Source organism: Benincasa hispida, chromosome 4, assembly GCF_027475165.1.
Source record: "Benincasa hispida cultivar pf3 chromosome 4, pf3_genome.v1.1, whole genome shotgun sequence".
NCBI classification, from domain to species: Eukaryota; Viridiplantae; Streptophyta; class Magnoliopsida; order Cucurbitales; family Cucurbitaceae; genus Benincasa; species Benincasa hispida.
This window is the reverse complement of record NC_143481.1, coordinates 4504780-4520269: the sequence shown is the minus strand read 5'-3', so window position 1 is coordinate 4520269 and position 15490 is coordinate 4504780. Positions and strand designations below refer to the sequence as shown.

Genomic DNA, 15490 nt, shown 5'->3' with positions numbered 1-15490 from the left:
CTATATAAAGAGTTTGTATAAGACCGGACCACGAGATGATTTGTCTCTGTATATAACAACGTTGATATTGGAGACTTACATCTCACCTAAATGACCATAGGTGACAAGACCTTAATCCAACTTTTTATCCTCTATGTGTGCATGTGACTCCTCCTTTAATTCAAAACTAAAAAAGTGGCTTAAGATTTAATTAAGCTTCATCAGTTTTCCTCCCTAATCTAGCTCAAGCACCAATCATCAAGTATCACCACACTCAAGAAAATAATATGTCCACTAGGGTGCCTGCACTACTATTTTAACGGGATCCCAACTTGCATCGTTTTACCTAGGGGCACTAGCTTTCACACATCTACTGTAGGGAACGATACCTAGTCAATTCCCAGGTGTTCTAACTGATCACAGCAAAGGCGACTCTTTTTACCCCTATCCATGCATAAACATTATAAGTTTACAAGAAGAAAAAGATATTTCTTTTAAGCACATAAGTATACTTTTTTTTTTTTTTTAAGGATGATAATATTCTTTTCTTTCCTCTTAGTCTAACATTACAAACCATCATGCAAGACACTCTCTAACCAGTGGGGCCTTTCGAGGTGACAACCAAATTGACTTAAATTAATGCTTTGTTCGGTTAGAGGTTCTAAATTAAAGTGGTTCGTGCTCAAGATAACAAAGGATACAAATAGGGATTCAAAACAAAGAACACTCAAGACAGAACTATGTTATCCAATTTCTACTTCAAAGCATGGCATACATCATGAGTGACTCATCAACCATCATAGTAAAAGAAATAAACCAAAGAACACAATTCAATCAGTCTCAGCATTCTTCCTAACCAAAATCAACTCGTTTTCAAAATTTTCAAGATTTTCCAAATTTTCCTAAAATCAACAGTAACATGCATATAACACAAGGTTCAAGCACAAAGTACGCCTCCCACCCCAAACTTAAAAAGATGCATTATCCCCAATGCATAACATCTAAAACAATCACACAACAGATGAGTGATATCAACTGGGTAATGAGTAGGGATTCACGAATTTGGATGGCAAACTAGTGTTGACAACACTTGAGCATCATCTTCAACTTGAGGATGAAAACAAAATAGTCATGAAATGGTTCTCTATCTTAAAAAAAAATAAAACAATCAAATAACAAATGAAATAAAACTGAAATAAAACAAGAATACTTGGGTTGCCTCCCAAGAAGTGCTTAGTTTAACGTCTTTAGCTAGACCAGGACTAATTGATCACTCCGTAAAATGTAAGTCTTCCATACGTCACTCTTCGTCTCCACAATAGTGTTTCAACCTCTGGGCATTGACCTTGAATTTTGTTCCATCCTTACCATGTAGCTCCACTGCACCATAAGGAGTAACATCCTTGATTACGAACGGTCCGAACCATCGAGACTTAAGTTTTCCTGAAAACAATTGAAGACGAGAGTTAAACAGCAAAACCTATTGACCAGGTAGAAAAGCTCTAGGTACAATCCGATTATCATGCCATTTTACCGTGCATTCCTTATAAATCTTAGAATTCTCATATGCTTGATTCTGGAACTCCTCCATCTCATTAAGTTGCAGCAATTTGTGCTTCCCAACTATTTGGAGATCGAAATTCAGCTTCTTAATAGCCTAATAAGCTAAATTCTCTAACTCAATAGGCAGATGGCACGACTTTCTAAACATCAACTTGTATGGGGACGTACCAATCGGAGTTTTAAAAGCCACTTATATGCCCACAAAGCATCATCAAGCTTTAACGCCCAATCCTTCATGTTGGCTTAAACTGTCTTTTCTAGAATTTACTTAATCTCCCTATTAGATACTTCAGCTAAACCGTTATTCTGTGGGTGATAAGCTAAAGATACCTTATGCTTAACCCCATATATAGAAAGCATCCTGTCAAGCAACATATTGTAAAAATGAGATCTCTCATCACTAATCAGTTATTGTTGGGTGCCAAACCATGTGAAAATATTTTTATGCAAAAATTTAGGGACCATACGAGCATCAATTATCCTAGTAGCAATTGCCTCTACCCACTTTGAAATATAATCTACCACAAGCAGAATATAAGAGTACCCCTTAGAAGGTAGGAAAGGACCCATAAAATCAATACCCCATACATCAAATAATTCTACTTCTAAAATTGGGGTAAGGGGAAATTCACTTTTCCTTGAAACATTTCCAGTACGCTGACACCTATCACAAGTTCTCATATATGTATAACAATTCCTAAACAATGTAGGCCAATAAAAAACATATTGTAATACCTTTGCAGCAATTCGTGTGGGCCCAAAGTGCCCACCATAAAGAGATGAATGACATTCAAATAAGATTTTAACATACTTCTCCAATGGCACACATCGCCTAATAACAATATCAGAACAAATCTTAAATAAAAAGGGGTCATCCCAAAGGAAAAACTTAACCTGGTGTTGGAACCTTTTCTTCTATTCATAATTCAAGTTAGGAGGCATCACTCCCCCTACCAAATAGTTCACATAATCAGCAAACCAAGGAATACTCCCTTCTACCTTGTACAGGCACTCGTTAAGAAATTCTTCAACTATCAGAGTCAATTGCAGGTCACTTTCATGCTCAATCCTGGACAGTTGATCGGCTATCACATTCTCACACCCCTTCCGATCCTTGATTGTGAAGTCAAATTCCTGCAACACTAAAATCCATCTAATCAGTCTAGGCTTTGCATCTTTCTTTTCAAACAAGTATTTCAAAGCAGCATGATTTTTGTGAACAATTATTTTAGAGCCAAGTAGACAGTTCCTGAACTTATCAAAAGCAAATACAACTACCAGTAGTTATTTCTCAGTAGTTGTATAGTTTACCTAGGTATAATCAAGAGTCCTACTTGCATAATAAATTTCCCTAAATAACTTTTCTCTACGTTGGCCTAAAACGGCCCCTATAACAAAATCACTAGCATCACACATTATTTCAAATGACTGACTCCAATCAGGTGTCACAATAATAGGTGCATAATTCAATTTTTCTTTCAAAGAATCAAAAGCAATCAGACAAGCCTCATTGAAAACAAACTTTGAGTCTTTTTCTAACAGGTTGCACAAGGGTTTTGCAATTTTTGAAAACTATTTTATAAAACGCCTATAAAACTCAATATGCCCTAAGAAACTTCTAACTCCCTTGACATTCACTAGAAGAGGTAACTGATCTATAGTTGAAACTTTAGCCCGATCAACCTCCAATCCTCTCTTAGAAATCTTGTGCCCTAACACAATACCTTCTTTAACCATGAAATGACATTTCTCCCAATTCAAGACAAGGTTGGTTTCCTGGCATCTCTGTAAAACATGAGAAAGGTTAACTAAACAAGAATCAAATGAAGACCCAAATACAGAATAATCATCCATAAAAACCTCCATGATCTCCTCAATCAACCCATGAAAAATGGCCATCATGCATCTCTGGAAAGTGGCTGGTACATTACATAAGCCGAATGGCATTCTCCTAAATGAAAATGTCCCATACGAACACGTGAACGTTGTCTTCTCCTAGTCTTCAGGAGCAATAGCGATCTGATTATAACCTGAAAAACCATGAAGAAAACAATAGTAAGGATATCCAACCAACCTATCTAACATCTAATCAATAAATGGCAATGGAAAATGGTCTTTTTCTGGTGGCTTTGTTCAACTTCTTGTAATCGATGCACAACCTCCAACCTGTAACTGTCCTGATGGGAATACTTTCATTATTCACATTTTTTATCACTGTCATCCCACCCTTATTGGGTGCCACTTGCACCGGACTCACCCAAGGGCTATCAGATATTGCATAGATAATTTCTACATTTAACAATTTAAGCACCTCGACCCTTACAACTTCTTTCATTGCAGGATTTAACCTCCTTTGGGGTTCAATCGAAGGACTAAAGGAATCCTCCATTAAAATATTATGCATCACAATCGAGGGACTGATCCCTTTCAAATCACTAATTGACCACCCTAAAGTCGATCGATAGGTCCGCAAGACTCTCAACAATTTCTCCTCTTCGACTCGATTTAATTTTGATGAAATAATTATGGGGTATGTAGATGATTCTCCTAGAAAAGCATACCTCAAATGTGCAGGTAGGTCTTTCAATTCTAATAAGGGTGGCATATTAATATTAGACCCACTAACAGACAGTAGAGGTATAGGTACATGCTTAGAATAACACACAGGTAAATAGTTCAAGCATTTACTGTAAAACAAAATATCCTCATCTATCCCATCTATCATATCCATCTCACAGTTTAACAAAGTCTGACTCAAATGATCAATGGTTAAGGCTAGTTTGTGAAACTCAACAATATGTCTATCCACAACACTAATCATCAGGTTTTTGGACTAGTAGTCCGAACACCATAAGGTGTTAAACCTGTGAGATACAAATGGGTATTTGTGGAGAAAAGAAATGAAAATAATGAAGTCACAAGATGTAAAGCAAGACTAGTTGCACAAGGTTTTTCACAAAGACCTGATAGAGGAGACATATTCTCCAATGGTGGATGCAATTACATTAAGATATTTAATTGGCTTGACTGTGTATAAAAGTTTGGATATGCATCTTATGGATATAGTCACAACATATTTATTTGGATCTCTTGATAATGATATTTATATGAGAATCTTAGAAGGATTTAAGGTACTTGGAACATATATATCAAATTCCAGGAAATGGTATTCAATAAAGTTATAGAGATCACTATATGGATTGAAAAAATCAGGATGGATGTGGTATAGTCGCCTGAGTGGATATTTATTGAAAGAAGGATATCAAAATAATCCAATATATCCGTGTGTTTTTATAAAGAAATCACAATCAGAATTTATTATTATAACCATATATGTTGATGACTTGAATATAATTGAAACTCCTGGAGAGCTTTCAAAGGCAATGGAATATCTTAAGAAAGAATTTGAGATGAAAGATCTCGAAAAAATAAAATTTTGCCTTGGTTTGCAAATTGAGCATTTAGCAGATAGAATATTTATTCATCAATCAACTTGTATAGGAAATATTTTGAAAAAATTTTATATGAACAAAGCACATTCATTAAATATTTCAATGGAAGTTCGTTCATTGGATATAAAGAAAGATATATTTTGACCTCGAGAAGATAATGAAGAACTTCTTAGTCCTAAAGTACCATATCTTAGTGCAATTGGTACACTTATGTATCTTGCTAATCATATAAGACCAAATATTGCATTTTCAATAAATTTATTAGCTAGATATAGTTCTTCTCCTACAAAAAGATATTAGAATGAAATTAAGCATATACTTCATTATCTCTGAGGAACAATCGATATGGGATGGTTTTAAAATCAAATTTTGATCTAGTTGGTTATGTAGATTTTGAATATTTATCTGATCCACACAAAGCTAGGTCTCAAACAGGTTATCTGTTCACATGTGGATGAACTGCTATATATCGTGGTGATCGGTGAAACAGACTATAACGGCCACTTCCTCAAATCATGCTGAAATTCTTACAATTCACGAGGCTAGTCGTGAATGTGTATGGTTAAGGTCAATGACTCAGCGCATTCGTGAAACGTATGGCTTGTCTTCAAATAAAAATCTTCCAATAATATTATACGAAGACAATGCAGCTTGCATAGCCCAAATCAAATGAGGATATATTAAAGGAGATAGAACAAATCATATTTCATTGAAGCTTTTTTACACTCGTGATCTTAAAGAAAATAACGATATCACTATACAACAAATTTGTTCGAATGATAACTTGGCAGGCTTATTATAAAGGCATTACCAACTGTAACTTTTGAAAAAATAGTACACAACATTGGAATGCAGCGACTCAGAGATCTTAAGTGATGTTTTTGTGAGGGGGAGTAAATATATTGTATTCTTTTAGGAGTATGTATTATAAGAAATATGTACTCTTTTTCCTTTTGGTTTTTCCTAGTAAGGTTTTAACGAGGCATATTTCATATATATATATATATAGACATTTAAGGGGGAGTATTATGAATATTATAATAATAAATGGATGTCCATTTCTTAGTGTCCCAAAGTCCGATTGGGGTCAGCCACGATTTCAGTTGAGGCAATGCTGGAGTGAGCGACCAAGGCTGAGGTGTTTTGATCTTAAGATCGACTAGAGGGCAGTTGGGTGAATTTAGCTCGATTGTGCATTTGGCGGGGGTTATGGAAGTCTTTGTTGTAGCGAAAGAAGCAAATGTCAGCTGTATGGCCTAGCTTTCCACAAGTTTGACATGTTGGCCGATTTGTTGAGGCATTGTTCCAGCGACCTCTTCCTCTGTTTCGACCTCCACCTCATCTGAAATTTGAGGGCTGAGAGTGTCCTTGTGAGTTTCGATACTGATTTGGCTGAGTATTTCCTTACACTATATTCACAGAGACTGGGTTGGGAGAGAGGGAAATGTTGGACATTCCAGACACTTCTGTCTTGACCGCAAACTGATATTCAAGATGATTTTCATATGAGAGGAGATCTGATTGCATATCTGACCAACATACCATGACTTTGCCTTCGATAGCTACGACTACATGGTTGTATTCTTCATCTCGGTCGAATAGTACTTGAGAAACAAGATCAAAGGGAAACACAGGGCTTCCAGCAACAGCAAGCCCATCAGCATATTTCTTCATTAAGGTTAAATACTCAATTCATTTTAAGAGCTCCTTTGCGTGTTTGTTGAAATAATCGCTTTAGGTAATCGGTTTCAGCTCTTGACTGTATACCTACCAGTTCTTGAACAGATTCCCATAGATCCTTAGCGGTTTGAAAACCCATCACTTGGGTTGCTACTTCTTGAGACGTTGAGTTGTAGAGCCACCCTAATAAGAACTGATCCACGGCTATCCAAGCATCATAAGCTGGATTTGGTTGTTGTTCTGTTTCAGGTAGGGAAGTTGCAGCTGGTTCTGAGCTTGAGCTCTCACCGGAGCTTTCATTAAGGTTCACTTTCTTTGTGAGGAATCAACTGGGACATTGATTTTCGCCTATTAAATACCCTTCTAGCCTGTAGCTTCTGAGTATGGGCCAGGCAAGGTTTTGCCAAAGAAGGAAGTTGGATCTGTCCATTTTAATGGACGTTGCCTGATTTAGAAGCTGATTTAATGGAGGATCTGTGACATTTTCAGTGTTGACAACATTATAAGGGAGACCGGTTGATGAAAGGGATGACTCAGTATTCACCATGGTAGGCTCTGATACCAAGTTACAAAACAAAAAATGGAAGAAAAGGGACAAAGACAACCTCTGAAATATTAACTCTTTTGTATTTTCTCACATAATTACATTGGGTGGAGAGGACCAATTTATATACAATTGGTGATCAAATAAAGGCAAAAGAAAGAATAAAAGAATCTGGTAAAAAATCAGAAATGGTAACAACAGAATGATATTTTGAATGAAAGAAATCCACAGTGGTAGAGGAGATCCGAATCAACGATATGTGTGGCGCCTCGTCAGTTGGAATTTGTTTTTGGTGCTCATCCTCAACACCATGTGCCTTGTAATTATTCATGTTTGGTATCCATGTAAGTTCATATCCTACTTGCCACTTTGTCTATAAATAGTGATATTTGGTGGATCTTAAAACCACACATACATCCGTGAAAATTCCACTACTAATTTTCATATTATCCAATTTTATGTTTTTAGTTATTTTATTTTATATTATATTTTATATATTTAATATTATTATATTATATTTTCTCTATATTCGTATTCCTGTTGTGCTCCTCAAATTCACAACAATATTTACATTAGTGGCATTTCGTTTATTTTTTATACTTTATAACTTTTTGGGGTTTTTCAAATAAAAAACAATGAGTCAACTTATTTACAAGTAAAGTAAAATTTCACTATTTAATAGTGATAGACCATGATAAACATCTATAAGTATCAGTGATAGATATCTATCACTCGCTAATAGACAATGACATTTTTCTATGCTTAAATATTTTCAGCAATTTACTATTTAAAATAATTATTTTAAATTTTTATAATATAATAGAAATGTTGTTGTTGAACTATAAAATGTGAAAATATTGATGGAAATGTCATGATATTAACTAAATCAAATACTTTTGCTGTATTTTTATAAAAAGGAAAGTCCAATAATCAGCATCTTGAACACTTTGCGATTTCGAAACAAGAGGCTTATACCTTTTCGGACTCGGCTTTTAATTTTGGACAAATAAGGGAAAAAAATCTGAAATTTTGAAACTGGAAAAAAAATTAAAATAACTCTCGGGTGAGAGCCGAGTATCCTATCCAACTAGACTACAACGGATTGGTGATTAAATAGTAAATCCTTAATCTATAAATTAGTGTTTTTACTTTATACTATTTTTAATTTCATTTTTTAAATTTTTAATATTTTATTATTGTTATGGCGAGAAATTAAATTTCCATCTGCATGTAAAATTTTCATCCATATTTCCATATTGGGATTAGGAGTGAGTCAACATTTCTATTAAAATTTATAAAACATAAATAAAAAAAGAAATAAAAGATTACTAGCTCAAGTCTTATTTGGTAACCTATTGTTTGTTATATTTAATTTTTTTTAAATTAAAACTATTTCTTCTCATTTTTTTACGATGATTTGCATGATTATTAAGTATGAAAAATATATTCTTAACCAAATTCCAAAAATAAAAATAAATGTTAAAAAATTACTTTTTTTTTTAGTTTTCAAAATTTGACTTAATTTTTTAAAACATTTGTAAAAAATAGATAACAAAACAAGAAATTAAAGATGGAAAAAGTGTTTATAGGCATAATTTTTAAAAACTAAAAGTCAAATAGTTACCAAACGAAGCCTTAGTTAAAAAGTAAAATGTTTATCGATTAACCTTAATCAAGAAAATTTTCAACTGGTTTAGCTTAAACGTAGTGTCATCGAACAAACATTGTGAGTCCAGGTCTAATAATGTACACTTTTACGTAGAGCAATTGTTTTAAATGGTAAAACTGCTGAAAGTATTTTCAAGTATGGCAAAATGTCGTTGTCTATTAGTGTTAGAATGCAATAGACATTTATCTGATACATGTCTATAGCAGTCTATCGAGTCGATATCTATTAGATAGATGTCTATCGCAATCTAACACTAATAGATACTAATATTGTGTTATATCTGTAAATGAGTTACTCATTTTCCTTTATTTGAAAATAACCTTTTTATATATTTATATTTATATTTATACACACAAAAATATATTTAAAAAAACTAGAAAGTTAAAATAATAATAATAATAATAATAAAATTAAAAAAATCAGCTGAAACTAATTAGTTCCTAATTTCTCATAATTCTGTTGCAAATGGAGAGAGTTTCTTGAAGAAGTCTTGAGAACTTCTATGCTCCTGCCTTCAATTTAGATCTAAATTTATGTAATGTTTGAACAATAGCATTTCTAGGGTAATCTTTTCCCCTTACATTTGAAATATGGCATTAATATAAGGCCATATTCCTGCCATGAGTTCCAACTTCATCCTCTACCACCAAGAACAGAATCTGGAGTATCGAAATTACTAGTAATTACTATCACCAGCAATCACCATTCTTGAAATGGTGAAACCTCCTTCCCATTTCTCACCACTTTTTTACGATTTTGAACCGTTGAATGTATAAAAAAGAAACGATAAATGATAATTTTTTAATCTACATCCAACTATCCAAAGCGTTCCCCCATGCTTTTATTATCTCAAACCCAACTGCAAGCTTGTCACTGAGTAGACAAGGCATATTCTTTGTGCAGATTCTATAAAATGAAGCCCATACTTGGTGTCTGGAATATATCCTAACTTCTTCATTTCAAGGCTCAATTGCTCTAGATAATTGAAGATATAGATAGTCTCTGGCTTCATGTTTAAACCATCTTCAACCATCTTATATCTAAGTCTTGTAATTAACTTTGTTTTCCATTTCATGTATTATAGGGGAAACTCACTCATCAAATCCCCAACCAATGTATTGATGCATTCTTTGCAATCAAAGCTTTCTTGTAATTGTCAATTTTCACATCAATAAATTCTAGGTTTTCAATACTTTTTCTCTCTCTCATTTTATAAAATCATTTTCTTTCGAAACGTGAAGGGAGACTAATCATATACTGATGCTGTCCGCGACTTTTGATTTTACACGACTGATTTGCTTGCTAGATTAGAGCAAATGCTGCACAATCGTCCGTCCCATATTCAAAAATTTGCGATTGTGATAAGCACCTCATAAAGTTCACTGTATCATCCACCAAGGGCACATGAACCCTGTTCTCAACCTCAGTCCAACTAAAAGCAGCTCGACAAAACAAATCCAATGACCACAAGCAGAGAGAACTACAAAAGGCATGCTCAGGAACACAAATCTTGCATCCATTTAGATCATTGCATTGTCAACTAAGAGGCTGAATCGTGGCCAAGCACAGACCAAGCTGTAAATTGCATAATCACCTAACCTCATTTGGCTAAAAAGCTTCAAACTCTCTTTCCCCAAATCCATCTTGTGCTAGACCTGAAGTTATCACGGTCCACATAAGAAGGTTTTTCTTTGGCATTTTTACAAAGACAGACTTCATCTTTTCTCCATACGCCCTGCACTCCCATGGTAATGAAAAACAACAAATCAAAGTGAACAAAAATGGAAACAGGGGAAAACATTATATGTAGGATCAAGTGCTTCAACTGACTTCTGTATTCATTAAAATAGAAACATTATAAGTATTTATAGAAAAAATAAAAACTAACATACACTAATGCACTAACTTTTACCACTAACTTTAAAATTCTCCTCCATCATTTTCACCAAGTCATTAAGTCACTTCCTTCCGATTTAAAAGATACTATCTAATTAAGTTTGTACTCATTCTTTAACATGCACATCTGGCTAAGACTGCATTCGAAGCAACTATATCTTTCACTGGCATCTCACCGTACCTCCAATACGAAGTAATCAATGTATTATAGAAAAGAATTATATGATTCGGGTTCAGCCTACTTTTTAAAATGTACGGGCACCTGTTTTCCCAGCTGAAAAAAATCCCACCATTGGCACATCCACTGATCACGCTAGTGTAGGTGAACTCGTAGTTGTGGACTCCAATCAAACGCATTTCCATAAAGAGTGTTTGGAGGCATCCTCGAAAAGACCACGGTGCACATATCCAAAGAACATGGCTTTCCATGCTACCCCCAGCTTTTCAGTCATTGTGTCGAGAAGGCCACGTGCCTCATTCAGATCATCATTCTGTCCATACCAAGTAATCAATGGCGTCCACGTTAACTCATCCCTTCCTGCCATTTCATCAAACAATTTCTAAGCTGATTCTTATGAGAAAAAAAAGGAAAAAGAAAAAACAAAACTCAAGATATGTGATTTATTCAATGAAGAATGATTGACCCAAAAATTTAAATTAATAGATAAAGATAATTTTAATATTATATTAACATTCTAATGATGAAATTACATGTTTATCTAATATAGAATCAAAGTTCATGAAATCTATAAAAAATATTTGATCTAAAATTGAAATCCAACTCTTTGCAAAAGTAGAAATTTTAATATAAACTGAAATTTGTAATATTGTGATGGTGACCAAAACAGAAATTTGAATAGCTTGATGGTTCTAGTGTTCACCTTTTGAAACTAACACGTGCATTTGGCCACTCTACTGCTCATTATCAATGTCAACAATAAACGCTAGAACACTAAGCACATTTGTATATTTAAAGTCATGAGGCCGAAAATTGCACCGTCTCATAGCATGAATCGTTTCAAGAGCAGAATGATCAACACACCCAGTTATCACTGCGTTGGAGAGAATAGTATCCCTCATAATGAATGGAGTTCCATTGAATATTTCTCCAGCCATATTCGAATTTCCAACGCAGAGTATGCCGCAATCAACAAGTCCTCTCTACAGCCTCTGGATCAGCAGTTTGGTCGAACAGTTGGCGGGCATACACAAGATCGAACCATTTCCAGTATAAATCGAGTAGGCGATTGACAAGGTGTCCACGAGGCTTGAATCGCGAAGCAATCATATGTGTATAAACAGATCAAGCAAGTGAATATGAAGAGGGATTCGTCGGACAACAAATCAGTTGCAATTGTGAATTCGAACCATCACGAACGTCCAAGAAGAATCGCTCTAACTTCAAGAGTAAATTTGAGAAGTAAAAAACTGGGTATAGCATCAATGGCGTGGGGAGGAAACAGGGAGAATCAACATCAAACCTGAAAATGCTGGAGATCCTTCATAATGTTGCTGATTTCGCGGGTTTCTATAATTATGTTGAAGAACTTTCAAATGACTTCTGTTCTTATTCAAATAGTTAAGACTAAACTTGGAGCAGTTTCTAAATTTTGAAGGCAACGGCGGATACGAGGGAGCAGCTTCTTGCTATTTCTACCATTTTTCTTTTCTTTATTCCATTCTTTTATTTCAAGGAAAAATACATTTGGTAAAAATTTTCACAGATAGAAAAAATATTAAATTATTTATAAAAATAGTAAAAAAAAAAAAACAACGATGGACATTGATAAAAGGATCGACAACTTCTTCCCTCAATTCATAAATGACTTAACACCAACAAGTTAATAATCAAGTTTGATTATTATAACAAATAATAAATATTAATAGCAAATGAAAGTCTATCAGTGATAGCCACTAATATTTTCTATCATTGAAAGCTTAATCTTTGATTATATTTTCATAGTTAATAGTCACTTATAGAAATCTATCATTGATAGCCAACTTAGTGAATTTAATTAATAAAGTTGAATCTCGAACTAAAATGTAAGTAGAATGCATAGAAATTATCACTAATAGCATGTTTATGCTATCGTAAAAAAGAAAATGGACTTATACATGTTTGAGAATGACAAGAAATGGGCAAAAATGTGTTTAGTGGCTATGATTGATAGAAGCTACTACAGTAGCATGTTACCAGTGATAGAAACTAATACTAATAGTATGTTATCGATGATAAAAGCTACTCGATAGCACGTTATCGGTGATAGCTCTCTATCAGTGATAGTTATGATAAAAGATTATTAGTGATAGCTACTGTGCTAATCAAAGTTGTTGGTCTTCTTTCAAAGTTGATCACTATTTATAAATCTATCATTGATAGCCATTGATAGCCTTAAGTATTAATATTTCAAGGTTGATTCCAATTGATGAAAGTGAATCAATGATAGCTACTGATGATTCATAGCAAATTAAAAGCTAATATTTCAAGATTGTATTAATTTTTCTCAAATTAAAAGTTATCCCTATAGCAATTATCATCGATAGCAATTGATAGAAGTTATCAGCGAGAGGACCATTTACTATTTCGTCGAAGCTCGATCTCTCCCCCGGATGAACCATATAGCCAAGAGAAAGCATTCACCAAAATAGAAGAACTTGCCCCACCCATGAGTAAATATTTCGTAGTAGCCTCATTAGACCGTACATCTTTCTTGGTATATCCAGATAATAGGTAGGAGCATAAACTGAAACATTCTGGAGCTAGCTGACAATTCAGCATTTTTTTGAATAAACAATCAATTCCCTTCGGAATTGTGCGGGACTCTATATCACGGGAAAGGGTGGAAGAGAAAGCGGTTAGTCCTTATGCAATGCAACTAAGAACACAGGGAATGAAACTCGTGATTTGATGATTAAAGATCAACCTAATCAACGTGGCCTATGAAAGCGCTTTCAATGTCTGTCCAGGCAATCTTCTTTTTGTACCATGGGACATTGGATCATTCATTGGCAATTTGATTGGGCTTCTAAAATGGCAGAGACTTTTTTCACACTCTCGGATGATCAAGTATTACCGGGTGTACACATAGGACAAGGACTCATTACCCTCTTTCCTAGCAGAAACCCTGCTCTCAAAGAGAGTGCTAACAAAGACCTTGAAAGGGCTATCCATCTTCTCAAAGAGATATCCATTGATTGGGATCACAGTGTAGCCTAGTCTTCTAGCAAACTTTAACTCCTCACTATAATACACTCCAATAAATTTACCGGTTGGAAAGATTAGAGTGTTATTCTTGTCCCGATAGGGTAGAAAAGGCCTTTTTATAGTATTAGGACATTCCACATATGCTTTAATAAAGCCAAAGACGCTATCATCTAACTCCTTACCCACCAGATTACCATGCCAGACAGGTTTTCCGCCAGGCATTGGAAATTCCTTCATTACAAAGGGATAGAGAGAGTTCACATCGTAGCCCTTTCATTTTCTTTAATCGAATTGGTAAGCCGGGTCAAGCAATTTTTCTATTAGCGGTGATAGCCTGTTTAGATTTCTCTCAGTTAAGATAGGTAAAGTGAAAGACTCTTTCGGGTGTAAGACCTAGCCTTGTGAGTCGAAATAGAAAACAACTTCTTTTCCGGGAAGCGCTAGTGAAAATGAAGGAAGAAAGACTTGTTGGGAGAGAAATATGCTATATCAAAGGTGCTTTTCAAGCCTGGGAAAGATACCCTATAAATCATCGTTGGTCCTTTTACACACAGTAGATTCTCACAATCCTGGTGGCAGCTTACCAGTTGTGATAAACAATGATACCATTAGACCTAAACTCAGAACATTCTGCTCGACTGAAAGGAGAGGCTCGATGTAATTGAGCTCGACCATAGGGAGAGGAACGATGTAATTGAGCTCGACCATAGGGAGAGGAATGATGTAATTGAGTTCTACCTCTTAAAGCTGAAGTAAGGTATTCATGCTGGTGATCTTACAGATCTATGGATCTCCCCAGCATCAAAGCGATGGACGACTTGACTCTCGTATCTTTCTGATCTCCTTTCCTTCTATTTAGCAGCTGATAGCAACTATCAGTGATCAGTGACTATCACTAATAGTTGCTATAGTGATAGCTTTTAATTTGAGAAAACTAGGAAGAACTGAACAAAATGGTAGTTAGGCATGAGTTTTTTAGTCTTTTACCATTTTTTTTATCTATATATGCAATTATTTTATCCTTATACTACATATTCTATTATTTTGGGCTTGAAATCTATTAATGCAACTAGCCTTTATAAATAAATAAATTTCACTATTTTTTCCATCACTATTAAGATTATATTTAAACTTTTGTTTCATAGTTATTTTAAATTAATTAATAATATTAACGACAAATTGAAAGTGTGTATTTAATAGAAAACTGATGTTAAATCTTTTAATCTATATGTCAAACTAAAATAAAACTTAAAATTTAAGGACTAAAAATTGTAACATTTTGCAACTTGGTGTTACATCGAAATCAAACTCAAAACTCAAAGATTAATAGCGTAACATTTTGAAATGTATAGATTAAATGGAAACTAGACTCAAAATTTAGGGACGAAAAAACCATTTTTTCTCTTTCTTTTTAACATTTTCCCCCAAAATACTTCCATGGAAATAATGGTGAATTATATATAGACACACATATATATCTTCAAAATACTTGTGTACTTTCA

General features: G+C 34.4%; 1 protein-coding gene and 1 long non-coding RNA gene across 2 annotated transcripts; both read right to left on the bottom strand.

Annotated features, from left to right (window-relative positions):
* Window positions 1–1279: 1279 nt before the first annotated feature.
* LOC120075519 (uncharacterized) lies at window positions 1280–1779 on the bottom strand. The gene is made up of 3 exons (XM_039028990.2): window positions 1711–1779; window positions 1468–1636; window positions 1280–1422 (listed from the first exon to the last, which is right to left on the bottom strand). The coding sequence occupies exons 1-3, from the start codon at window positions 1777–1779 to the stop codon at window positions 1280–1282; spliced, it is 381 nt and encodes a 126-aa protein (XP_038884918.2).
* An 8928-nt stretch (window positions 1780–10707) lies between these two features.
* LOC120076890 (uncharacterized) lies at window positions 10708–12364 on the bottom strand. Its single transcript, XR_016529351.1, has 2 exons — window positions 11665–12364; window positions 10708–11321 (listed from the first exon to the last, which is right to left on the bottom strand). It is a non-coding gene; the product is annotated as an uncharacterized LOC120076890 (long non-coding RNA).
* Window positions 12365–15490: the final 3126 nt, after the last annotated feature.